We start from the raw sequence: 27,938 nt of genomic DNA on the forward strand, positions 1-27,938 counted from the left end.
GACTGAGTCACACAGAAATGGACTTGAGACTGAAGGAGTGTGGAGCAGAGTTGTCCTGTCCCTGCCCTCAGGGCCAACCTGCATCCTGATAAGCCTCTCATTTGGGCCAGGCCCAGAAGTGGCTGTTGTAACCACATGTGGTGGGGATGGATGAAACTTCATGCCGAGGCTGGAAAACTGAATGGTTATAACTTCCCTGAGCTCTGCCAGGGAAATATTACTTATTTTGCTGTGCTGTGTATTTGAACCCCAGGGAGATCTCTCTTCTTCTGTGCCCAGAGGATGGATGTTATCAGCCCAGCTGCTTCAAAAGCACTGTCTTCTCATTCCAGTATCTGCACTGTGTGGGCTTAAACCAAGCTGAAAATGTATTTCTTATCTCTCTCAAAATTATCTGGGAAACACAGAACTGGGGCTTTAATCACTTTATTCCCAAATCTCCTTGACAGTATGGAACTTTATTAACCCAGAAGCAACAGTATGCAAGGCAATCTTTTGGAAATCATGACTGTGAAGGGGAACTGGATGAATGTGGGAGCAAGTATAAAAACAAAGGGCTCCTGTGTGAATAACTTTGCTGAACTCTTCAGCAGAATTGAAATAGACTGGGGAAAAGTTCCTAAAATATCTTAAATTCCAACAGTGTTATCCAGTATAACAGCAGTTACAGTTCCCTGGGGAACCGTCCTCCCCAAGGGAAACTGTCCTCAAGATCAGGAGAGCTGAGCAGAGCTAGCAGATCGTGAAGGAAGCTTTCCTTAGTGCATAAGAACTCTCCATCCCAGATACAGGAAGTCAGGAAAGGAAGGCAGGAGACCAGCATGGCTGAACTGGGACCTGCTGGTCAAACCAGAGAGCAAGAAGAAAATGCACAAGCGGTGGAGATAGGAACAGGAAACCTGGGAGGAGTATAGGGATGCTGTTAGGCTGTGTAGAGATGGAGTCATGAAGGCCAAGGCCCAAACAGGCGAAAAGAATGAGAAAAGCTTTTTCAGCTGCAGCCAGAAATGGAAAGCCCAAGACAGTGTAGTCCCACAAGTGGGCAATACGGGCACACAGGTAACAGGCAAGGACAAAGCTGAGGTGCTCAACAACTTTTTTGCCTCAGTCTTCACTGGCAACTGTTCACTGGATGGGCTGGAAGCTCGGGACAGCATCCTTCCTGCTGTAAGCAAAAGTCAGGTTCACAACCACCTGGGGAACCTGAACATCCATAAGTCTATGGGTCCTGATGAATTTGGCTGATGTATTGTTTAAGCCACTCTCAGTAATATTTGAAAAGTCATGGCAGTCAGATGAAGTCCCTACTGACTGGAAGAAAGAACTATGATGCCTTCTATGATGACATAACTACACCAGTGGACAAAGGAAGAGCTACTGATGTCATCTATCGGGTCTTCAATATGGCCTTTGACATGATCCTCACAACATCCTTCTCTCTTAATTGGTAAAATACGGATTTTATGGGCTGACATTTCAATGGATGAGGAACTGGTTGCAAGACTATACCCAAGAGGTAGTGATGAACGGCTTAATGTCTGGATGGAAATCTGTGACAAGTAGTGTCCCTCAGGGATCAGTAATGGGACCAATGCTCTTTAATACCTTCACTAGAGATACTGAGTGGGATCAAGTGAACCCTCAGCATTTGTGATTGATACCAATCTGTGTGGCACAGTAAACATACTTGAGGGACAGGGCATCCAGACCTGGACAAGCTTGAGCAGTGGGCCCAGGTGAACCTCCTGAGGTTCAGCAAATCCAATTGCAGGTTCTTGCACCTGGGTCACAGCAATCTCCACTACCAGTGCAAGCTGGTGGACAAAAGGATAGAGCACCAATCTGCTGAAAAGGACTTGGGAGTACTGGTGGATTGCAAGCTAGACATGTACTCTCACAGACCAGAAAGCCAACCTTATCTTGGGCTGCATCAAAAGAAGGATGGTCAGCAGGTGAATTGATCCTCCCGTTCTACTCCGCTCTGATGAGACCTCAGCTGGAGTATTGCTTCCAGATGTGAAGTTCTGAGCACAGGAAGGGTATGGGCCTGTTGGAGCATGTCCAGGGGAGGGCCACAATAATGATACAAGGGATGGAACACCTCCCTATGAGGACAGGATGAGAGAGCTGGAGCTGTTCAGCCTGGAGAAGAAAAGGCTCTGGGGAGACCCAATAGCAGCTTTTCAATATCTAAAGGGTGGCTATAAGAAGGACAGACACTTTATCAGGGTGTGCTGTGATAGGACAAGGGGAAATGGTTTCAAATTAGAACAGGAGAAATTTTGGCTGGAAATAGGGGAAAAGTTTTTTACAGTAATGGTCAGTGAAGCACTGCAATAGGTGGCACAAAGAGGTGGTGGATGCCTCCTCTTTGGAGACATTCAAGGCCAGGCTGGATCAGGCTCTGAGCAACCTGATCTAGATGTAGGTATCCCTGTTCACTGCAGGAGAGTTGGACTGGATGGCCTCTAAATGTTTCTTCTTACTCAAACAATTCTATGATTCCATGATAGTATGAAAATAAAAGTCTAAGATCTTCATGTATGTGGTGCAACCTCCTCTCCACTCGACATTCTATGTTTGCTACTATCTAGCATCTAAATAGTGAAAAAGTGTCTTTCAACAGAGCCATTACTGTAAAAGCTTTGTGAATGCATGGGTAGGTTAGTCTGTGCTGGTTTGTGCAACTTGGCTTGCTTTGTTCACTGGGTCTTTGCCAAACATATCTATTGCGTAATTACGTGGCTTACTTTAAAAAATTCACAGAAGTTCACAGTGGTCAAGGGATGTAACTAATGTTTTCCCCTCATTTTATAATTGTACAAAACCACCACAATGAGACCCAGGTCCTATTTGGTAGAGTTGTGTCATGACTTACAGTAATTATCAAAGACAATGAAATAACTTAGTAAAATAGAAACACCAGAAATACATTCAAACAGTGGAGAGAATACATTTTTTAAAAAATCAAATCTATAAAATCATAAGAAAAACTATTTGTCTGTTCCTTGAATAAACTGCCTAATTTCCTTGTGAGGAAAAAAAAAAAGAAAAAAATCCTTTAATTTTCTACGCTACATGTTCACCAAATAACACTGGCAAAAAAACAAAACAAAAGCAGTTTTGCTGAAGTCAACTTCATTACTAGAGATTTTTGCATAATAAAATCAGAATAAAGTGACGGATGGCATGGCTTCGCATCCTGCTGGTCTTACTGTACAGACAAGCTCTTGTACATGTGGGAGTGAGGGGAGTTTGTGAGAATGGTTTCAGCTTGAACATTGTCTAAGAAAGGTATTTAATAAGGCACTCCAAAATGTGTTCATTGTTTTGGAGGGTATCCAAGCTCTTTCCTTCAAAGAGCTGGTTCCAAGGTTGATTGTTCCATGATTCAGTGTTGGTTATTCCATGCTCATGTAATCCTATGGAAATAGGATGATTTCTATGTTGAGGTACTTGACAGTATGATTAAGAGTGTTGGAGTCTGGACTGTGCAATTTAAGAACTTTTAAAATGTTTCCATCCCCACATCTAACCTCGCTGAATTTATTTAATACACATTTGAAGAAATAACCTTGAAAAGCGATTTTCTGGGCAACTGAGATCTGTGCTTCTTCAAAGAGCAAATTCAATGTACGTGCATAAAATATACATAAAATATAAAAAATATTTTGTGTTCACAACTGTCCAGCCTCGTAGGCCAGACCCTATGAACACACTCCTGGGCTTACCTAGATCAGAGCACTGCACAACACGAAGATGACACTGGCAGCGGAAGGGGCACACTGGCCCAAATCCAGATATGACAGGATCATCTGTTGGAGCCATATCAGCTGACCCTTCGTCCTCCATCATAAAGTCAAAGAGGCCCTTCTGGTGGAATGGCGTGGCCAAGCATACTGGCAACAGTAGGATGAAGAGGAGAGCTAGCCTCATGGCTCAGTTCATCAACTCCAGGTAGAACCTAGGAATCACAGTAGAGAATTTAAAGGAAAAGTAGTAATTTTCCATAGCTGCACAGTCCCTGTTGAAGGAGGTCCAACACATCCAACAGTTGCATAACTATTCCTTTCAATAATTGAAAACTGAACTGTGAAAATAGGACAGTTATGTGATAGCAGCCTGGCAACTGCTTGTCAATAGCCTTTTTCTTTTTCACAAGATGGTTTAAAGGCAACTCTAGATACATCTGTTTGCATATTTAGAGTAATATTTATTAGGAACAGGCAGCACTGTCAACTTTGTTATGCAAAACAGTCAACACAATAAGCCACATTTTCCATGTGTATGTTTTCTGCCAATGGAATAGTCTATTTGATTTGGTTAACATTTGTCTCATGGCAGTGAGTTTGTTCCCTCGGGACGAACGTGAGGTTCCCAAACTCACTGTAATGCAGTATTTTGTATCTTGACAAATCTTTTTTTTTTTTTTTTAAAGTCAGTTTGCTGTGTGTTTTGAATTATATCCTAGTAAAGCTGACTGAGAAAGAGTAAGATCTAGTGATGGGATGAGGGAGAAAGAGAGAGAAAGATCTTTAGTTTTCAAAGTAAGCTATTCTTAATTCCCAGTTTAAACAGCACAATAAAAAGGAACACAGTGTTGTATTACACTGGATATTCTTGGCTTTCTTTCCAAGTTTTTGGCTAGGGGATTTTACCTCATAAAAATGCACTCTGAAAATCCTATGCTTTGTACTGCTTAGACATTTGAACTGGTGCTTTCAGTATTGTCAGTACACATTCAAATGGTACTTCAGGGCCTCATCCTGCAGATTTTCACGCACAGGAGCGCCTTTACACAAGTCTGAATTGCCATTGATAATAACAAGGAAAACTGCTAAGTATGTGTTCTCAGGACTTAGGCCTAAAATGCATTTCAAGACACTGTACATTGTGCTACCTATGTTGTGCACTAGGGAAGAATTCCAAAACAATTCTTTCCAGATTTTGTATTAAGGCTGTACCCTACTTTCTGAAAATTACCTTCTTTTACTATTTAATTTACATGAGTAAGCTTGTGTTTTGCAACCTTTCATTGGCATATAAACAATCCACAATTAAATGAAAAAGAAAACTGCCTTCAAGTCATCAAATGATAGAAAGGCAGTCTTGTTCCTTATTTAGGAGACTTTTCTTAAAATGAATAGCACAATTCTGATTACAGATATTGTTCTTTATAGTGAAAGCAAAGATGTCCAATTGCTTCTTCAGGTCAATAAATAGACCATTGAAATTTACCTCTGAGATGCCTTCTCTGGGTGTTAACTGGATTCTATCTTATCTAGAAGTTAGCTAAAGGTAGGAGTGTCACATAGCACTTCCCAGCTCCATCTGGACTAATGGAGATTAAAAATACTGAGAGGGAGGAGGGGAGAATGAATGTCTCCCTCACTCTATTGAAACATGCTAGATAGGACTAGATGGTCAACATGGACAGTTGGTGTTTGGTGACAGTTGCATACTGAGGCCTCTCTTTCCAGAACACAACATCCAGGTACTCTAGCAGAAATGGTCACTAGAAAAAAAGTGCTAAATAAATAAAAATCACAGGTCTGGAATTAGATACAATCTGTACTGTGCCAGAGTTCAATTTCCTTTGCAAATTTTTACATACAGATGCCAAAAATGCAGTCCTGCAGAAATTTCTGAGGCTCAGTCACGAGAGGATTGGAAGGTGACCTTATCAACTATGCAAGTGTTAACATCAGAGTTTACATTTCTGTCATCTACCTAGCAGAAAGACAGGCATCTAACTTCTTCAGATGTCCCAAAGGCTTCCAAGTGAGTTCACGTGGAGCAAAATGTAGTTTCTGTTAACGCTGTAAGAAACATACTGGGTTTCTTAGTCTGTGAAGTATTTTCTGCTCCAGGAGTAGACAGACATGCTACCCACTGCATGCACTGAGGCACTCTGCAGACCCAATGTCAGCTGGAGAGTCACAGCCTTTTAGCTTGTTCTGTTCACACAGCTCCTCACCATGCAATCTCGTGTCCTGCAGCTGGGACAAGCCATGCTCCTGGGTGGGAGATCTTCCTGCATCCTCCTGTCCCAGCCCCCACCAACACCAGGTCTGTCCCATGCCCAGCATACAGCCCTGTCATGCGACACTGATGGACAAGTAAGGGTGTCATAGAAATGAGGTATTAATACAGGGTGGTAAGTTCTTGCCATGGTGTAACCTAATTCAAGTTCCTGGCATAATCATAGATTGTAAAATAATAATGCAATTGATTAATTGTTTGAAACAGGAATGCAAACTTGCTAAATCATCACCATTCATTTTAATAAGCTGCCCTGTGAAAATGAGCAATAAAACGCTACTCAAGTACAGAGCGTTTTTAAAGATGCCCATTTCAAAATGCCCAATAAACATCAGGAAAGCTGGACACCACCCCTGGCACTGGCAATCAGTATTTTTTCAAAAACCTTTCTCATGTCCCTTTTTACGCATTACTAAATAAAAATAAAAAATAATTTAAAAAATAAAACCTGCTTCTAAATTCTCCAGTGTCACTACCTCTCCCTCCCACCCCCCCAAGAATGCACAATTAGGATCTTATTCTGGAGTTAACTTACTAACACTCTTCTCCCAAGGGGCAAACAAGCAAACAAACAAATAAATAAATAAATGAGGGCACTTTGGAAGCATCTTCACATTTGTTAAATATTGATAAATTTCACTTATCTAATTTAATGCCCGTAGTAGACTTTTTCCTTTGGTTCCTGTTTTGTCAAAACTAGAACAAATTCAGAAAAAAGTTGTGCATAAAGGAGAACTGAATGACAACAAAGGATATCAAGGATCTAAGTCAAACACACAGCAGAGAAAACAGCAGATGCAAACTACAGATTAATCAGGAAATAAGAGTAGACATGTACACATCTTCATTCATATGTTTTCCTACTGTAGATACATATATTTCTGTTTTTTACACATTTAAATGAACAGAAATAGTTAGATATAAAATTGCACAAAACTGTACAAGTAAAAAATGTTTACATTTCACTTTAAAAAAAATAGAGAAGGAAAAAGACCTGAATTCTTAAAGGTCTGTGACACAATATTTATGTCTGCAGACAGAACTGTTTAAATTTGCTTTAATTATGTGTTTACAGTGAGTAAGACTTTTCCACAAACAGAGGAAACTATACCATAGAATTGGCCACATTTCAATTCAAAATAGCTCTGGAAATATGCTTCATCAGTTCACGTCACCACAGTACTGGTGGTCTTTTTCTCAGTTTGCTTGAACCTTATCTTTTAAATATTAGTCCATCCACTCTCAGAAATCTCTCAAAATGCCACAAAAGACGAGTTAAAAAATACATGCAGTTTCAAAAGAAATCTCCTATATGTTTAACTTTTTTTTTTTTTTTAACAAGAAAATCTAAGTATGAAAAAAGAGCAGTTGAGAGTCAAAAAGAGATTTAAACTCTGCTAACAGGAGTTTCAAATCCAGGGATTTTCTTTCCCACTGTTTCATTCACAGGCAGCTTCTTTAAATATGGGTTCCTCATTTGCACTCTGTAACACGGCGCTTTCTAACATTACAAAGGCATACACTGATCCTGTTTAACCATCTACTACACATCTTTTCCTCTGAAATCAAAATTATCCTCATTAGAGTTTGTAATAAGTACAAAGAAACCTGAACGGAAGAAAAATATATCTCAGAGTACAGTTTAAACGAGAAATACATGAACTCAACACTTTTTTACACTCACTACATCATAGATTCTAAACACTGACTTGCAAACAGAGAACATGCTGCTGCAAAAGTTTACGGTACAGAAAAAGAAAGGACTATAGCAGTGCTTATACAAATCAAAACAAGAGACAGAACAGTCAAATAAACAGTAGGAAATGTGTACAGTCCTTACGAACGCATTCTCATGTTCTCGAGAAACAAAAGTGCTGGATACAACATTCAACCCTGCTAAACATTCAGTAGGATTTTTCCTTGCTTCTCTTAAAATCCATCTACTTCTTGCCGTAGACTTGCCTGAAGTTTTATTAGTGCAGCATAGTTCAGGAGAATTACCGAAAACCGTACCTTTTAATCCAGGGATTTGCAACAGGAGCTCTCAAAGCTGAGATGTAATTAAACTAAATATTCAACCCAGGCAAAAGGCTTTGCAGGTGTGGAAAGGAGGAGGGGGTAAGTTCAGCTCAGTGACTGTCACTTGGTGGAAAACCCTCCTGCTTCTATTCCATAGCACAGTTAAAAAATAAGGTTTCTCTCAATGAACACAATCCAGGCTGACACCCACATTAGATCATATGGTAATGATATGTCTCCTGTATTGTAGCCAGAAACTTTATCAGCTCTTTTGCTTTCTTTTCCTCCTTTTTTTTTTTTTTTTTTTTTCCATTTGCTTTCTTCTTTTTTCATCTGTTTAGAATCCCAAACTGCTTGTACACTATAGGACAGATGCTTTGCTGTAAATCATATCACTTATTTTATTTTGGTTTCTAAAACATATATTTAGTAAAGTTTTCTTGGATTTAACTATGTTTTTTTTTTCTGGCTCTTTGCTGAGAAAAAAAAAGGTTGGCTGTTCTTCTTGTTTATAATAGTTGTAATTCAAGGAAAGGATATAAAATTAATCTTAGAACTAGTCAAAGTGGAGATTAACATCAAAAAAAAAAAAAAAACGGGGTAGCTTTAGGTAAAACTATTTATACAGATATTAACCTGCCTCTGCTTATGCTATAATCATTATCTAAGTAAACAGCATATAGTGTAATATACTCTTATTATCTTGTATAAAAAAGAGCTTTACAGATTTCTTCAAACATCAGCATGTTTTTGATATATATGAAAATCTTGTTTTTATTAGCTGAATGATTCTAGCATTTGTGGTTAAAACAGCTTTATATAAACTTTGCTTTTTCTTTTTTTTTTTCTTCTTCTTTTTTTTTTTTTTTTACTGCTTTCTCACCAGGACAGCAAGGCAGAGGGGAAATTAGTTTTAACTCTATTTCTTTTTTTTTTCTTTTTGAAGATAAAGTGGGGCTTTTTTAAACATTAGTATTTGACTCATTGTCCAGATTTAAAATTTAATCAGTAATCTCTGTTTTGATGCAAATACCAGCAGAAGCTACAAATGCAATTTCTCTATTGCTGCACAATTTAAAAATTCAGGCAAACTGAGGAGTAAATAGAATAATTACTATTTATTTAGTTATTCAAACAGATTGTGAACATGTGTAGCTTCCCTGTGCTGTTAACTGTCCCGTCAAAATAATGGAGGCTTATGTCTTTGTGTTTTGACTTGTATCCTTTTATTTCTGCCCCTAGGCTAGGACCAGGTGCAATTCTGAAATTAAAGCATGTAAAATGTCAAAGTATGCTTAAAAGAAGTCTGATATTTTAGAAACACAATGAAATCTTGACTTTTTAGATATTTTTTTTTTAGTTTGATTTTAATAAGAGCCAAGAAAACAGCTCTTAAAATTGTTCTTCTTTGGTGAAAGAAAACATGGTGGAATAATTTACTTCTTGTTTTGGTCAGAATAGCAAAAGGATGTAAGCAGATTTAACCTTATATTGAAGCTTCTTTATATATATTTACTCTTAAAGTAAGGATCATTTATTCCTCCCTGGACCTTGAGGCTACCTCTGTTTTTTTTTCCCCTGCCCCTCCAATGGATTCAAGACTGTTAATGATTTTTGTTGTGGCATTTTTCTACTTATGATGAGGACTGTTCAGAGCTTTTATGCTTACAACAAAGCCTTATCTTCGTCCAGAAGTGTCACCATGAGGCTTGCTGAAGTCTTGGCTGTATCTTAGTAATGTCAGTTATTTGAACCTTGGTCACCAGCTGCATCTGCTTGTTTAAAAAACATTTCAAAGCAAGGTTTTGATGAGGAACAGGTCAGGGTAAACTTGTTGTCAGTTTGATTCACAAAACCCATTCATATCCTTTCCTACTAAAACTGAAATACTTTTGATCTGATATCTGTTACAGGGTTGAAAGTGGTTATAAGTAAACAGCTTAGTCATCACTTTGTTTGGAGGCACAGGAGGAGATGGATGGCCACCTCTTTTTCTTTTCTGTCTTTGGCAGTAGAGAGAGTTAATAAAATATGAAGAGCCAGGTGGGAACAAGTGGAGCACTTGATGTCTCCTGGGTGAACTTCAGGGCTCTCCATCTGAAACAACTGGATGATTTTCTTCCTCTTTCATAGTAAAGTTCATCAGAGGAGTGAAGTTGTCACAGCCTTTAGGAACTGTGAAAATCCCTAATTCTGCCTGTTTATATCAAGAAGAACAGGTATGTATTAGGTGTTCAGCCTCTCCTGAAATGCACAGTACCTAGAGAACTGAGGAACTCAGAGGGTGCAGACTTATGAGATTGAACAGTGGTGCAGTACCCTATTAAGTGTCCACGTACAACATTTTTTGGATAAATTGTGTGTTTATAAGGGGATGTAGGATCCCTCCTGACACAAGTATTCCTTTTCTCCTTCCCATAGCCCCCTCTATGTCACTCAAGAAAAACAACTTTGCAACAAATAAACAAACAAAAACTCATCAATAGCAAGTTATTATGTTATTTTAAGGAACATAACCATATGCAAAGCCTAGCATTGATAAAGTGTGCTTCTTGGTCTGATCTACTTTGACAACTTAATCAATAGAAAAGAAAGCATGATTAGAGCAATTGGTTTCTATAAGATTTTATTAGTTCAACTTAACTAACCTATACAGATACATGCTGCTCCAAATACCAGTTCTCAGCAAGTTACAGGCAACTGCATATTAATGTTATTTATATAACAGTATTTTTATTAAATTTTGATGGATAGCATCTGCTTCATTTGGTCATAGCTTATTTTGTGGACCTTTCAAAGAGGAGTGGCAGGAGACAAGAGAGCAAGCCAGTCTTTCTGTCTGTTGCTGATGCTGTGCCCGGGTCGGATGGAATTCTGTGCAGGAAGGGGACATGCAGCTGCCCTGCACCCTGGGGAAAGAGCTTCTGGAGCGTGGGGCTGGGCTGGGCAACAGGCATGTCCTGCAGGCATCAAGTGATGTCAGACGGGTTGCAGGGCTCCTCAGAAGAGTGTAGAGCTGACATTATCTCCTCTAAAAGGAGTGGAAAGGAAAACTGTTTTTAGGAAGCACGGGTGGCATTTATCACAGTCCAAAAAGTTGTAGGAATTAAACCAAAGCAGGAAGATGGGATCTGTCCTGCAGGGACTTGGTGGCCCAGAGATTCAGGTTCTTCCTCGTTCTAATTTTTGTCTCCTAAAAGGAATTTTTCTTGGGCTGCCTTCTAAAGGATGTCAGTTTTGAGGACCAGCGTGTGGTTAGTGTTGTTGTGGTTGCTGTGGTAAGGAAGTGGAGCGGGCAAATCCACTTCAAAGACCTCATGAAACAGCTAGTCAAGTGTCCATCCCCAGTAGGAAAGAATGAAACAGGATCCCTCATTTGACTGCTTCTCAGATGCCCTCTCCACCTGCTCTGCATCTCATGCCTGGCCTTTACTAGCTCCCTAGTATGTTATCCACTGTGCCCTTTTATATACTACTGGTTGTCTCTCCTTTCTGTGTTGCATATAATAATTTCTTCCAAACCTCTCCTCCGTGGTGGTGCTACCCATCACTCATTGCAGTGACAGTTATTATTTTGGACTAGATGATCTTGGAGGTCTTTTCCAGCCTTGGTGATTCTATACTCAAACACCTGAAGTAAGCTCTTCCTTACCATTGCAATGGAGTTCCTCTATTAAAAACCCAAGTAAATACTGGCCCAGGCATATTAAACATTGATCCACGTAATTACTGACCCAGACTGACAAGGTAGCTAAAGAGACAGAAATGTCATTTCTGGATATTCTGAATACCAATTTTCTTTCAGTCTTCCATGACCTCACAAGTTACAGTCAAGAAGTTCTCAATTTTTCTACAGAGCAAAAAGACCAAGGTATCAGATTTTGCACAAGTGCTCTCAGTAGCACTATATCTCTGAATGGACCTCTTAACAATTGCTTGAACTAAGAGCAAACAACCTCCAATAGAGAGTCCTCACTGGGGGGAAGTCTATTCTGTCAAGTCTCTCCTTCTCTCCCTTTCCACTCATCAGGAGCACTTACTGTGCATGCTGCCTCTCAGGGCCATTTCCCTGCTCTCTTCTGAAGGGAATCCGCGAGATATGTAGGTCATTCAATGAAAGAGATTCAAATTGTCCTCCACTAAACTATTCAGCATGTGATTGTGTTTTTACCTTGATCTCTTTTCAATAGAAAAGTCAGTCTTTTCCTACACTTGACACTGCCCTTCCTGTCCTCTGGCCTTTCTATTCTCTCTTGAATCAAACTATTCTGTCCAAGTGCCTTCAGAAAATGCAGGCACTATCTGTATGCCAGTGTAGCCTTACTACTTAATGATAATTTCAAATGGTTTAACTTATTGGTTTAATTTGGTTTAATTTAACTTTCACCACTGAGGATGGAGCCTAACTATGTAGATGTACATTTTGTGATCACTTTTACCTACTGCCTTCAAAAGTGAGTGGTTAAATCAGATCTGCAGGAGTCCTCTTAGCTGCTAACCATTCTAGAAGCAAATTATGAGAGAAAAGTGAAAGTGATCATGGGACCAAAGACTCAAGAATCTCAATTTGACTAATGGTAAAGAAAGCATATGCAATAGCATTTGTTACTATTGTACACACTTATATGTGTTATTAATAGTACTGAGTTACTCTGATTGCAGTTTTCACTGCTAGATAACATCACATTTTCTTTCTGTCTGAATTCTGGTGAGTGTTAGCTGTCCCATGCCCTCCAGAAAATCCCTAACATGAAGGTAAGAGTGTGCAACTCTATTCCCCTCACTGAAGGGCCCAGGAAGATAACAGCCTTCCCACAAAAGAATGTCACTCTTGTATGGAGGCCACAAATGAGAAAGTGATGTCTGGAAAGGAGAGGTGACTAGCTTAGGCAAGAGGAGGTGAAATTTCAACTGAGCAGCTGTTTCTGGAGAGATTTTGGCTTCTTTTATACTTTGCAGTATTTTGAGTTGGAGTACAACCATTTTCAAGGTTCTGATGGAAAACCCAAAGCTTAATTTTCGTTTTGATGGCTCTTAGATCATGCCCTGGACAACTTTCATCATCTCAGTTGGATTACACAATGCCCTAGAAAAGGATGACAGTAATTCATGCAGTTGGAACTATGTGCCTTGCGTGTCCTTTGTTAGTCAGAGGTTATGAACCAGCATTCATAATGAGACACATCCTGTGCAGCTCTGCACAGCTTATTCCCCGATTATGAAAAACATGTGACTGGTCAAGCCATCCTTTTTTTTTTTTTTTTCATTTTAGTCATCACAAAGATCAAACTGTTTCAGAGGAAGCTAGTGACTGTGCTACTCAGGAAAGTCCTGAAATAAGGAGTGTAATGATGAAAAGAAGACATTTGTAGTAGCATTTATTTCTGTGTTTCTTTCTTTTTTTTTTTATGTTGGAAAATCTGCTGAGAAAAAAGTAATTTCTAACTTCAGCTAAACTTATGAAACAGTGACTTTGAAGATACAAGGAATGACATCATAAAACTTCCTGGATTTGTTTGGATTGTATGGGATCAGTTACTACAGAAAAGTGCTGTTGGGAATCTTAAGGTGGATGGTGATGTGTTACAAAGATGCCAACTGTCTGAACAGAGTGTACCCCATGGGGCTCTAATGAAAAAGATGTGCTTCTCTTGAACCCTTAAAATAATAAGTAAGCATTTGTGACAATTTGAAAACATAATAAAGAAAAATAATTATGTTAAAGCAGAGTCCGAGTAGCACAGATTTTAAGTCCAAACAGTACAGATGATATCTAGTATCCAGGACATTTCACTCAATTTTTAACTATTTTTTAAATTCAGAGAGTTACTGTATAGTTCAGGTAATAATCCATTGATTTTCATTAAGTATTGGAAAAGTAAATCTCTTTACCTTCAGCTGATGCCTGGAATACAAGAATGAATGCCTGGACCACATACACTTCTTATAGAATTATAGAATTGTAGAATCCTTAGAGTTGGAAGGGACCTCAGAGAGCCATCTTGTCCAACTCCCTTGCAGTGAACAGGGACACCACAGGTAGATCAAGTTGCCCAGAGCTTTATCCAGCCTCACTTTGAAAGTCTCCAGGGATGGGGCATCAATCACATCAGTGGGCAATCTATTCCAGTGCCTCACCACCTGCACTGTAAAAGATTTTTTCCTTATATCTAAATCTACCCTCTTTGAGCTTGAAGCCATTTTCCCTTATTCTATCACAGCAGAACCTGCTAGAGAAATCTGTCCTCTTCTTTCATGTAGCTCCCCTTTAGATACTGAAAGCCTGCTACCAGGTCACCTGGCAGCCTTCTCTTGTCCAGGCTGAACAGCCCCAGCTCTCTCAGCCTGTTTTCATAGGAGAGGTGTTCCATTATGTGGATCACTTTTGTGGCCTTTCTTTGGATGTGCTCCAACAGATCCGTGTCTCTCCTGTACTGAGGACTCTACATCTGGATGCAGTACTCCAGGTGAAGCCTTACCAGCACAGAAAAGAGGGGCAGGATCACCTCTCTTAACTTGCTGGCCACACTGCTTTTGATGCAGCCCAGGATACGGTTGGCCTTCCAGGCTTCAAGCACACATTGCTGGCTCATGTCCAGCTTGCCATCCACCAGTATGCCCAGTTGTTGTTTTTTTTTTGGCAGGGCTGCTCTCAGTCCTTTCATACCCCAGTTCATATTGGTAAGAGGGGTTGCCTTGGCCTAGGTGCAAGACCTTGCACTTTGGTTTCTTTCTTTCTTTGTTTCGCTACAATGTTAAGCAGATTCTACTTTATTCCTATGAATAAATTGTTTATATAAATGAGATCTTGTTATAGAGAAGAACAACTGTTCTGACTAACTGCATCAGCGATCCTCAACAGCAAATTTCCATAGTAAAGCTGAAAAAACACAGTGAAGTAAGAGAGAAACTGTGTTTTTTGTTTTTTTTTCCCTAGGAAAACACAACAAGCACAACCCAGCAACATAGAAATAAATGGACAGACAAAACCACACAGGGTTTACTTCTACAATAAACATTTTTAATGTAACATTTCATCCCTCAGTTGGCAATGAGAAAAACTGAAACCTATCCTACTTGTACATTACGTATTGTTTTATTTCTGTCTTTGCAACATGATGTTCAGTTAGTTCTACTTGATTCTGTGTTCTTGGACTAATGCAGTGTCCCAGCAAAATTGCCTATGTTTTAGTTTAGAGGATAACACATGCAATCTATTATATTTCAGATGAATAATAGTTAAAGGTGCTTGGTTTGTATTTATTTATCTCATCTGATTTAATTATTTTTTAGATTTGTATATGCAATAGATGAATTTCTGAACATGATTGGACACACCCTCCGTCGACATAAATAATATAATTTTATTGAAATTGCAGCATCTTGTGATTTACAGCATTTCAAAATCTGGCCACTGAATCTCTTGACTCATCTTGATCTACAGTAATATACCAGGAAGCACATCTCTCAGAGATCTAAATCAAGTCTTGGAAAAGTAAGTTTTCTACAATATGTCTCATGGATCTGATTTTTAAAGAGACTTTCAAAGAGCAATTTTTGAAAATTAAGTATTTTATAGGAAAATAGGACTCAGATTAAAACAGGCAACTAAATTGACTAATCACCTTAAAGACCTCATTATATTAAGTTTAAATATATCAACTAAATTTAAGGACAGGGTTGTTTTGCCTTATACACAGAAATGAAATAGGATGTTTTGCAATGAATGCCTCAGCTTTTTATGACGAAATGGAAAGCTTACATCTGAGGAAGAAGCCACACATTTGCAAGCAAAAATCTGCACTTGATTTGTAAGACCAAAACCACTATGAGTTGGATCTTGAGACTTGGACAGCTTGAGACAGTCATTTGCCATGTTGTTAAAGATGTTCCGTTCTGTTCCTGCACCCTGTTTGTACTCCAAATTGTTTCAGTCAGCTCTGCAAGAGAAAGTACCTTTATTTCAGCAACAGTTAAAAAATTCAGCTCTGTGAGGAGGAGTTCTCACTGCATGTTATCTTTTCACAGCAGTTGCAGCCATTTTTGTGTCAATTTAAAATAAGAAATATTTGGCAAAAGTGAAGTCGGAATGGAGGCACAAAAATAATCACAAAATTGCTTTTTAATGATAGGACAGAAAATCTGGCTTTAAAAATACATTCAAGAAATTCTCAGTTTGAGTTAAGATTATTTTAATATATTTCTATTGCTTTCATTGATTTTGAAGTGCTAAACCTGAAATTACCTGAAACTACTGGGTCTGCCCAAAACCTTCATCATAAATGTTTCCAGGACTTGCAGGAGAGGGCACTGCTGGGCTGATAGGCCTGATGACCTGATCAGTCCAACTAATATGTGTTCAAATATATTGATAACAAAAAAATGTTCCTCTAGTAGTAGATTTACATTTCATCCCTTGCAGCTGCGTAGCCTCATTTCTCAAGTTTTTACCAACTCTTCTCCACAATTTTTTTGCCAGGTATTTTATGTGATTTTTGTAGTTATGAAACTCTTACCATCTACTGAAATTCCTTTTCTCCAAGTCTCTCCTTGACCTCTACAGTTTTCTGTTCACTGAGAAAAGTTGGTGGCAGTTTCTAAAACAAGCAGTTTCTCTGTATACTTGCTTCTACAAATAGTGAATTGATAATTTCTTATCATGTATTTCAGACTAAAGGAAAATAAAATTGATGCACTAGAAAAGGACAAAAAAAAATGGAACAATACCAACAAATACACTGGAGACAGTAAAATGTTTTCTATAGTTTTTCTAAAGTATTCTTTAAACCTCAGAAGAAGTTTCAGTCTGAGATTATTATTTTTGTGTAGCTTCTCTTATGAGATTATGTCTCAGAATATTTTATTTATTAAAAACAAAACCATAATATGACCTTCTGTTTATAATAAAAGACCAGGGGCTATAAAAGATGGAAATTGACGTTCTTGTATTTCAGGTCTGAAGCTTTTAAAAATAATGCCAGATATCTTTCATCGAGGAATAACAGAGTCAAATTACTGCTTTATAATGAAAGTTTGGACAATGCTTTTGATAGGTTAAGTTTAGTTTACAGTCTAAGAGTTGTTTAGCCTGTTCTGAAAAAGTTGTGAATTTCTCCTTTAAAAAAAAAAAAATATATATATATATATATATATATATATATATATATTTTTTTTTTTTCACTGAAGTAAATGTTTAAGTGTGTATTTTCATCTTGTCCAGTGATGTGCAAAAAGGATTTTGGCTTTTTATATCAGAAAAGAAGAAGTTGCTATTTGATACTAAAGATAGATAAAGGATTTACTGTGTGCTAAGTGGAAGTATATGCAATATTTTGGTAACATTATGATTCCTTTGATTATGAACTATTGAGCTAGGGCAACTTATTATTATCTTACTTAAACATGCTAATTGTAGACATCAAGAATGCTGCCATCCTTTTTTTTTTCTTCCCAGTTACATTTTGTTTGTGTAAAAGCTATGAACAGAAGTGACTGATGTGACATATGCAACACCTTTACCAATCTCTGACCTACACTGTGCCCTTTACTATACTGATAATTCTGACTCCTCTCAGAATTATCTTAATATAAAAGCTTTGCTCTGGTTTAGATCTACTGCTTACTTAATTCTCAGTTCCTGTCTTAGCTTTTCTGAGGACTAGTGAATTCATGGTCATAGAGAGCAAAGATTGTTCCAGTCTCTTTGCTCTCAGAGAATATTATATGAAATAGAAGCCTTAAATAGGCACAGGGATATTCTCTGTCACCATGAGCAAGGGCTTTATAACCACATGTATTTTTATTTAGAAGCTTATGAAGGAAATTGTTTTATCAGAATATCCTTTGTTTGTCTTTTTAATTACTATGCTCTTTGAGGAGAAAAAGAACAAAAACTACCAGATAGGAAGTAATAGAAAACTGTGTATATGTTTTTATGGAAGACTCCAAAAGCACTTAACAGGAAACAAAAAAGTTATCGTAAAATATTTTGCAAACACTCAACACAATCACATGGAAAATTAATGCAAAATTATATTCCAGCAGTAGAACTCTGCTGACTTCTGTAGAACACATAGTTCTACATCGTGTTCCATGTAGAAATTCTGTTGAATCTCATTCATTATTTGGTTCTTGTGGGTTTTGAGTAATTTCTATAAAAGCATATTTATTTTATTCCTTTTAAATTCATTAAGACTTTTCTATAAGATTGACTATAAATGGAGTCCCATATCTCTTCTATTTAAATATACTTACTAAGTAGCTACATATTACAATAAATATGACATAGTGTTTACTGGGGTGCAGCAAAATGAAGTACTTTTCTTCAGTGGTCATTAATTTATAAAAAGCAGAATACACCATCTAAGGTAAGCTAAAAATTAATTTGACATGAGTGTCATGGGCTGAAGGCCTTTAAAAGCTGTGAACACAAGTGTATCTAGAACTCTTTCAGTACTGGCATGCTTCAGAGCTGATCATAGAATCATAGAATCATAGAATGGCCAGGGTTGGAAGGGACCTCAAGGAACATCAAGATCCAAACCCCTGCAGAAGGCAGGGCCACCAACCTCCATATCTAATACTAGACCAGGCTGCCCAGGGCCCTGCATTACTTGGCCTTGATCACCTCCATGGATGGGGCATCCACAACCTCTCTGGGCAGCCTGTTCCAGCACCTCACCACTCTCTCTGTAAAGAACTTCCCTGTGACATCCAACCTAAATCTTCCCTCCCTCAACTTAAAACCATTTCCCCTTGTCCTGCCTTTATCTGCCTTGTAAAGAGTTGACTTCCCTCCTGTTTGAAGGCTCCCTTTAGGTACTGAAAGGCTGCAATGAGGTCACCCCGCAGCTGGAACCATTTTTTTTAGTTTAAAAAAATGCGTGTCACATCTACGAAGCAGAAGTTTCAGCACACATTTTCATAATAGCTGTATGCTATTGCAAGCTTGTGAGGAAGTGCAGCATGAAATTCATATCGCTAATAGCAATGTGGAGAGACATCGAAAGAGATCATCTTCTTTATCTTTCCACTGTGAGGTGGCATCAAGCAAAACACTTCTGACAAATATTGATTCTTCACCTGTGACCATTTCTGCTCCCTCAGCACAGGCAGATCCGAGAGTATTTCATTCCCCAGCAATGGATCACATTACTCATCTCTCCTGCTGGTTATTAAAGCTTTCTTAGTACTGGATATGAGTCTGTGCTGCAGATTAAGTCAATTACTCCTTGTTCTACTTTTTCTGGAATTATTCACCATGGTCTTTGTAACAACTTTTTGCATGCTTGAAAACTGTCATAATTTCCTTCCTTATACTGCTTTAAGTAAGTGCATATTCTGATCCTCTTCTTTCCAGTCCTCTGATGACTCATTTATTCATCCATAGATACTTAATCCTTAAATGGGGTACCTAGCACCTTGCATGAGATTCACAAGAGCTCAGAAGAGTGGAACAGCCATCTTCTGTGCCTTGTCTGCTACACTATAAAGTCTTATTGCAGTGACATGCACTTAACTCTGTTGAAGCAGTGTTGGTATATGTGTTTTTTTTATAACATTTTTCAAATGCATAGTTATCTTTTCCCTGAAAGTGATTAAATCTCTTCTGAACTAAGTTCTCAAAGGGAAAGCCTGGTTTTGAAGAAACAATCTGTTTTGAATGAGCTGTCTTCACAGTGTTATGTGCTCCCACAAATTATTGAAGTATATGACTTCCACTTTAGTACCCAATGTAAACTGTCACTGAACCACCACCTACCACGGGAAAATTACAGATTTTCTCATATGACTTCATCAGAACTTGTTGCTTTGTTTCCCCTCTCATAGGCTGAGGATTTATACAGATTGATAGAATTATAATTTTATTTTAAGGAGTAATTAGGTGGATTATTTGGGCACCTGGCCTTCCCTATAGTCTTCAACTATATGAATTACAGTAATGAAACACAATCTACTTGCAGTGGTTAATTTTCCTGCTTCAGAACCCAATAAAATAGTTCACCCCCCTCCCGCCCCCCCCCCCCCCCCACAAAAAAGGCCCCTCTAAAATCACAGGTGACTCTATACTTTGAAACAAGAAGGAATTTTTGACACATCATCTTCTGGTTCAAACAGTGTAAGGGTATTGCATTCCTGTCTTTTCTGTAGATTTCAGGATTGCTTGCATCAACAAACTTGCATCCAATCATGCAAAAGCTAATAGTGAAATATCTTCTTCAGGTATGACAGCAAATATCAGTACCAAATCTCTGAAAAATATCTTAAAACTAAAACTTGTAACATTTTATTTCAATTTCATTTGTCTAAGTCACATACTTTTGTGCGGACTCATCGATCTATGCAAACAGCACTCAGAAAAGGCTACTTTAATGGAGCCAAACATTATTGTGTCTTGGAGGCAAAGAAAGAGATCAGCAAAAAAAAAATATACACATAGTCTGAATGTTACTTTTGAACAGTGTTCTGCATTTAACAGAGAATATATTGAACTGGACATCAGCCCCAAATGCCTGGAACAACAGATTTTTCTCAAAGAGTGCAAAAGAGAGTTGTGAACAAAAATTACCGCTTCCCTTAAGAAATTGTAAACTTTTATTTCTTTGTTTTCTCCTGGTTATGCAGACTATAATTTAACATACAGGTACGCTCAACCTACTATGACTGAGTTGACTGCAGTCATTTAAATTGTCTTACTTAGTTGTTTTCACTTTTACAGTGTTCATTTATACATATTTTGGGAGAAGTGCAGTTTATTTCAGAGGAACGTTGTGGCCTGTTTAATTTGACCTTTCCACAGAAAATCTTGTCTGAAGTAAAAAACGTTGGAGCAAACAACAATGAAGTTAAGCCTGGGTTGTCCTCTTCATTAGTACAATATAAATGTGGATGTAAATGTTACAGCAACCCAGTTCACATGATCCACTGATCACAAAGAAATGTTACTGAAGAAGCTTCTAACATCAGGACACACAATACTGCAAGGCATGGAAATATAGCCAGGCAGCTTTAAAACTGCAGTTCAACAGGGCTGTAGAGTTGCACAGAGAGAGCAGAGTATTTTCTGGCACTAAAGATAGTGTTTGCAGTCCAGATATTCTTGGAGGGTGGATGTGGAAAAGACGAAATAGTTTTATTTTTTATTTTCTATCTTAAATGCTACTAAATTGAAGAAATTCCTATATGCAGAAACATGTATCTTTTCAATATCTGAAAACCTTATGCTTTTGCACATAGTGCTATAAATATTAGTGATGTCTGAGAAAAAAAAAAAAAATCTTTTGCTACAAAAATAATGCAGTAGCCATATAAGATTGAGTGTGAATAATTAGGAGTATGAAATGAACATAAGGGAAAAAAAATGAAAAAAAATTAACATAGAAAAAGAGGGCAGGAGAATGCTAGATGTAGAAAAATTAAAATTCAAGCTATGCCTGTTGCTTGCCAGACTGTATCACTTAGAGATTTCCTCCCCTAGCACATATATTTTTCTGACATCCTTTCCCATTTTTCACTGAGACCTAAGAAATATGTGCACTTGAACATTCCCACAGGGTTATATTTTTTTACTTTCTCCCATAATGAGATATTTCTTCAATCTCTTCTAGAATAATAATTTTTCTAGAAGTCTCTTCTAGAAAACTCAGTGTTCAGAGTTCCCTAATTCAAAAAGTGGGCTAGCTTTTGTTATTATTACTATTTTTTTTCTGAATAGGTAGGCAAAGCAGATTGAATACTGGATTAACATCATTCATAACTGCGCTCCTTTCAAGTTTACATGTTGCATAGAGGTCATTGAAACCTCTTAGCTCTGGCACAAGCAATCTCACTGCTCAGTGGCCACTGCAGGACAGGGCTTTACTTAAATATTTCAGCATGGTCACATTGATGTAGCTCTGGGGTTATGCAGAGTATGACAAGGGTAGAAGAGTAAAGGCTGTCATAGGCACATAAGAAAGGCTGTGCAGACCAGAGGGGAAGCAGAAGACCCATGGGTATTTATAAATCACTTGCCAGAGACAACTAATTAGTGGGCAAATCTGTGTATTAGATTATTAGATATGTGCTGTAGTTCTTTTTATTTTATTTTTTTCTTAAGACTTGTTACTCCAATATTTATTTTCTTTATTTAACCATTTTTATCTGCCTTATTTAACAAATAACGCTTCTCTTTGGAGCAAGCCACTTAACAGTTGATTTTTTTTTTTTCTTTCAGATTCACTCAGCTTTGCCAGTTTTCACATAATTAAAGAGAAAACTCCTTCTCCTCTTTTTTTTTTTTTTTTTTTTTTTTTTTGGAGTGGTGGGGAAAGAAGCAGGAAGTTCTAAATGCTTATTTAAAGGAGGGCAATGAACATTTCCCAGTATGCTGTAAAATAAATATAATTCTCAGTCACATATTGTTTGGTCAGACACAGTATAAATAGATTATATGAGAGGCCATGAGAAAACTTTCTGAATCAATAGGCTGAGATACAAAAATAGTTTGAATAATATTATTATAGTGCATTTGCTTGAGGGCATTTGCATTATTCTCCAGAAACAAATCTCTTGCTTTATGACAGAATACTGAAAAACAACAATTTCTTTCTCCAAAATAGTTCAGGAGGATAATTTTATGTAATATTTTCAGTAAGATGTACTGTGATATAAGCTTCTTTGCTACTGTTCTTTATGAACAGCTATTACAGTACAGGACTTAGAAACATATTTGCCAAAATAGGTGTTTATGTTCAGAAGCAAGTATTTTCCTTGCAAATCAAACTTTTTTTTTACCAATTCTGCTTGGGCATTTTTAAGGTTATTTTGACAAAATATTGTTTCAGTAAGTGCTTAAAGTTGAAGGACGAATCAAGCTCTTCCATGTTACTTCATGTAAGGACATATTTTCTCTTTCTCTCTAATGCCTGTGGATGTTGGATATGGCCATAAGTAAGTAGGTCAATTTTGTGCATCAACTCAGTTGTGTTTGCTCAGTGGAAATTGTGGGAAATTAGCATTTCTAAAATGAGACCACATATCTGGATTCAAGTATGTCATTTTGGACTTGTTAGAGAAAATTTAAGCTACTGTGAAATCAAAAATGAATAAAATATTACAGGAAGAGTAACCGGATATTTCATTTACTGAAAAAGAAAACTGTTGGCTTATATACAATTTTACTTCTGCAGAACACATTTAGATGGACCACTATTTTCACTAATATGAATTTTGTCCACAGTGTGTATTTCCAGTAATGATAAGGAGCCCTAATGATATAAAGCCTTTTAGCATTTCCCAGCCCCACTATCTCATACTGTGTTTTTTTTCTTGGCATGGAATTGATCTGACATTCTTCATGTAGAGATATTTCGGAAATAGCATATAATATACTCATGCAGATTAGTTACTGATGAGCTTTGATTTATTACCATTCACATCAGGGTATTGGACAAGGCAGTGTACCATGCACAGCTAGTGAGTGAATGTTCAGTGCATTAACCTAACAATTCACAGGCTTCTTGGCAGCATTCCTCTTTGTTAGTATCACTTATAGCTTTTTAATATACTTGGAATATTTCTAAATATCAAATAGAACAGACTTATAGACTTGAAAATTTATTTCTTCATTCTGAAGAGTTGAAACAGTAGAAAAATTAAGGCTGTATATCCTTTGATAATTTACTAAAAATGTTTCATATAAGGTATTTATCTAGTAAGAAGAAAATAAGACCTACTGCCATTCCAGATCCATAAGAGCTGTGGCACAAATCTTAATATTAAAATGACATGCATTTAAATGATATTTGAAAGCCTGATTTCTATGTTTCAATCACGGTATCTTTTTGAAAGATGCTGTTAATATGCACTTAGCAATCCAAGAAGTATAGGTTTGTTGATAAAAGCAGCAACCAGACAACAACAGTTACTGACCTTGAGTAGATCTTTCTTGCAAATAACTTATCATTGAAAATGGACCATTCTGCATGTAACTTGTTTATTATCAGAGATTTTAAATTATACTAACTCTTGTTGTAATTTCTGCTAAGAAAAGGGCTGAGAAATTACTGGATATAACATTAAGATTCATTTGAAACAACACATGTACAGAAGTGAATTTAAATACAGAAATCATCAGGAAGATGGCCTATAGATGAAAATCTGAAGATGGCTATAAGATGGCCATAAATAATAGTCAACATGCTAACTGTTAATAACATGTTGGTCATGGCGTACACTTCCATGCTTCTTGTTACACCTTGTAGCTATATCCAAGAAGTGTATATGTAATAAGGAACTGAAATTGTTGATAGGGAATATTTTCTTCTCCAGTAAAAGAAAAATGTTTTTTAAAAAAGTAGAACACATTTCATCAAATATATTTTCTTAACTCTAGGTACTTTTTTTTCTCATTACAAAAAAACCAACCCAGTATATCAAACTCTTGAAGTCTGCTTCTTCAGCACACAGCCAAAAGCAAGTAACACAAAGAGGCCAAAAAGTTATGGAACCTGTAACAAACTCAGGAAGCCTTTCTGCTCCAGGCATCAAAAAGTATCCCAGATATTCTTTCTACCTAGCTCTTTGATGTTATTTCCTAAACAAACATTTTTCTTTACTGTCTTTTCTACAGTGATCCCTGGCTTACCACTAAGAACGACAATCATAGAAACCTGCAGCTGGGAGAAATGGCACAGACCCACACAGATCCAAAAATGAGTTAGCTGTAGTCACATTGCTCCTAAGATGTCCTCACCCTGCTCAGGACAGCTGGGGCCCTCAGCAGTAGCAGTCCTACAGCTGCTCCAGCATCAGTGAAGTGACCTTTTCTGGCAGTTTCTGGCAGTTTTTCCCACAGTCTACCCTGAAGTCTTCTGGCAGCAAAGCCCTCCACTGCCTCTGCTACAACCACTGAGAAGGGGGACAGAAGATAGTCTGTTTTGCAATTTCAGTAGTTTAGTGAAACTTTTAACTATGCAGGTCTTTGTCTTCTAGCCCCCAGTTCTGGCAGTTTCCTTACAGAACATTATTTCTTTTCTTTGATTTGTCTCAGTGTTCCCTTGTGGCTCTGTTCTGTGGGTCCACTCAAAAGTGAACTCCAGTAGAGTTATATCTAGAGTTTATAACTTAGTATTTGTAGATTATAAAAACATTGCTCTTACAAGGCACTGCTCCTGTATATGTATTCCATATTATTTTTATTTTGTCTTTTCTCCTCTATCACAGCAAAGTTCTTATGCCTGAATTTTTTTTCTAGTGCCTGGTCACTTGCTTCCTTATACTGTGTTTGTGCTATTTCACACAACTTACATTTGAATTCTTTACAATCTGTTTGAATCTGGTTAGTAGGGCATTATCCTGAGGCTTACTGTTGTTTCTCTTTATTTTACCTAAGAATTGGTAATTGTTCCTCAGGCTACTATGAATACTTAAGTGTTGACAGGATAAATGGTGCTATGGTGAAATAATTGAATTTACATTCAGGTCTTGAAATATATAAATATACCAACATTTATTTTCCCAAATTTACTTGAAAAAAAAGTCTTCAAAAAATGATGTATCACAAATTGAACTTAGGACCATTTCAATGGTCATTTTTTAAGGCTTTTTCAGTGAAATGGTAAAATGCCTGGTTTAACACCTTTATAACACAGCAGAATGAAAATGCTATCACAGTAAACTTCCTTTGGAAATATTTTGCTGATAATCCTACTGAACGTCATCTACAAATGGACATAAAAGTGAAGTGTTTAGGTTTACATCTGTTTGCTAACTAGAATTGAATTTGAATTCTGTAGCTCTTTTAAAACTACAGAACAGACACAAAAAGCTAAGAGCAAACCTAAAAACGTGGGAAATAGTAAGAGAAGGCAAATGAAATCAATTTTACTCCTCTCTCTACTATTAAGTCATAAAATATAACTCTGACAGTTGCTTAAATATTTAGTATAATAATACAACTGAGGCATAAGAGAGTATAATTGCATTTGGAAAATTATACTGAAATTTGTACAAGAAAATAGAAAGCAATTTAAATTAAAGCCAGAAGTATGGAGATGTGCCATTGTCCTCTTTCCCAGTGGGGAGTTGTTTTACACATGCAGATATCAGCAGGAGACTTTGGACTCTCCATGGATGTAGAGGTCTGCCCCTTTTTGTCATTTTTAGGACTGGTGCCATAGGAAGTGAGCTATTTCATCATTTACACTAAACACTTTTGCTAATGATTAGTGATTCAGAGTTCTCCATAACTAAACTCAAAATCTTTTTATTCCACCTCTCTCAGTGTATACATATGTTACTTTCCACTGTTTTGTGTTGCTATGGAAAATGGGGCAATTTCATCTTTCAGCTATAGGAAAACAGAAACAAAACTGCAAAGCTATCAGTGTTGGTAGGGGACTGAAACTTTATTTGACTTTGTGAAGTCAAATGTGTTTTTAAAGTCAACTTTTTCTCCTTACATTAGGCAAGAAGGAACATTAATATTAGTGTAGGAAAACAGTTCTTGGATTCACTCTAGATTATATAATAACAATGAGGGATTCTATTTCTTCAGTGTAGTAAAACAGTTCTTGGATTCCTGTTATATTGTATAATAATGGTCAGAGGCTCATTTTTTTCACTACCCAGAAAGAAGTCATAGATAAACACGACTAGATAGCACTACTGCCTAAGCCTGACAGGGTGAATTTTCTGCTTAAAAGGAGACTAAAGATGCATTCCTGTGACAAAGAAGTTATAGAAAATTTCTCTGACAGCAGAAGTGCTTTTATCAGACTAAAGCCAAGGGCATTTTTGAGCCTGTGGGAGGAGGGGAATCTGGCAGCAGTGATAACCACTGTATCTACCTGCTACCTGCCATTCCAGAAGGGCCAGAGTCAGTTTCCTTTGCAGCTGTCTCATGATTCACATCTAGTTGCCCAATTTTCTGTTCCTATCCAGAGAAACAGCATAGTATTTTGTTTAAAAAAAAAAAAAAAAAAAAAAGTGAACTAGGAACAAATTGGCAGCCTTAATTATGAATGTTCTGCTTGCTTATTTATTGGTTTAAAATATTTCCTGATGAAGTATAAAAACATTTTGTGCCTCAATAGCATGAGTACAATATTCATTGTTTTGAAAGCCTTAGATGTAGGAGGATTGTCCAAGCAGCTGTAATTTGAAGAGCATATGGGAAAACACTCTCTACGGAGTAACATGATGTGTTTGGACAACAATTTTGTTTTAAATGAAAATTTCAGCTGATTCTTCCATGTTAGTATTAAGATCTCCAGTCAGTTAGTAGACTTGTGAGGGTAGAAAGTCCAATAAAGGCAGCAGCATAGGCACAAGCTTTTTATAAATACTGTTTGGTCCAATGCCAAATGAAAAACTGACTGCTCTTATTTGCACAGGCATTTCAACTCTTTAAAAACTTAAATAATATTGTGTTTCATATGCTTCTCTATCATCAAAAACATCTGGATATTCAGGCTTTTTATACTGAAGACAAAGTGGGAGGTGTCTCTTGCTATTTCCAGGAACTCTCTTTTGTTTACTTTTTGCTTATATTTGGTTTTTGGTGGAAAACTAATGAGAAATAAAGACAAGGATAAAGTAACAAAATAAGAAAAAAAAAAAAAAAAAGGTAAAAAAGCAGAAACTGATAACTGAGGAACTCCTATTTTCTTGGTCTCAAACTAGTTAAGCTTTTTTTTTTTTTTTTCAGGCCTAGTTGGATTTACATAACATTGAAATCCTTTGTGTACGGAAGAAGTATTTGTGGCAAAAAAAGGAGCAAATTGGTAGCAGAAGCAAATTGTGACCCCTCGTGCCAATCAAGGAATTTGTTGCTGTACCATGAAAAGGAGGAGGAGGAAGAAGAAAAGGACAAGGAGGAAGACGAGGAGGAACAT

At 37.3% G+C, this 27,938-nt stretch overlaps 1 protein-coding gene and 1 long non-coding RNA gene across 2 annotated transcripts in view; one reads left to right on the top strand and one right to left on the bottom strand.

The window, feature by feature from the left end:
• Positions 1-8,264, bottom strand: part of DCN (decorin) — a 38,555-nt gene extending 30,291 nt beyond the window's left edge. The window contains exons 1-2 of the mRNA XM_031600483.2: positions 8,056-8,264; positions 3,732-3,964 (exon numbers count right to left, since the gene is read on the bottom strand). Of these exons, the coding sequence (XP_031456343.1) occupies positions 3,732-3,936 (205 nt within the window). The 5' untranslated portion in view covers positions 3,937-3,964; positions 8,056-8,264. The remainder of the gene's footprint in view (positions 1-3,731; positions 3,965-8,055) is intronic.
• Positions 127-27,938, top strand: LOC149919538 (uncharacterized). The gene is made up of 3 exons (XR_016466234.1): positions 127-1,516; positions 15,458-15,556; positions 27,752-27,938. It is a non-coding gene; the product is annotated as an uncharacterized LOC149919538 (long non-coding RNA).

Source organism: Phasianus colchicus, chromosome 1 (assembly GCF_987193195.1).
Source record: "Phasianus colchicus chromosome 1, bPhaCol1.hap1.1, whole genome shotgun sequence".
In the NCBI taxonomy this organism is placed as follows: Eukaryota; Metazoa; Chordata; class Aves; order Galliformes; family Phasianidae; genus Phasianus; species Phasianus colchicus.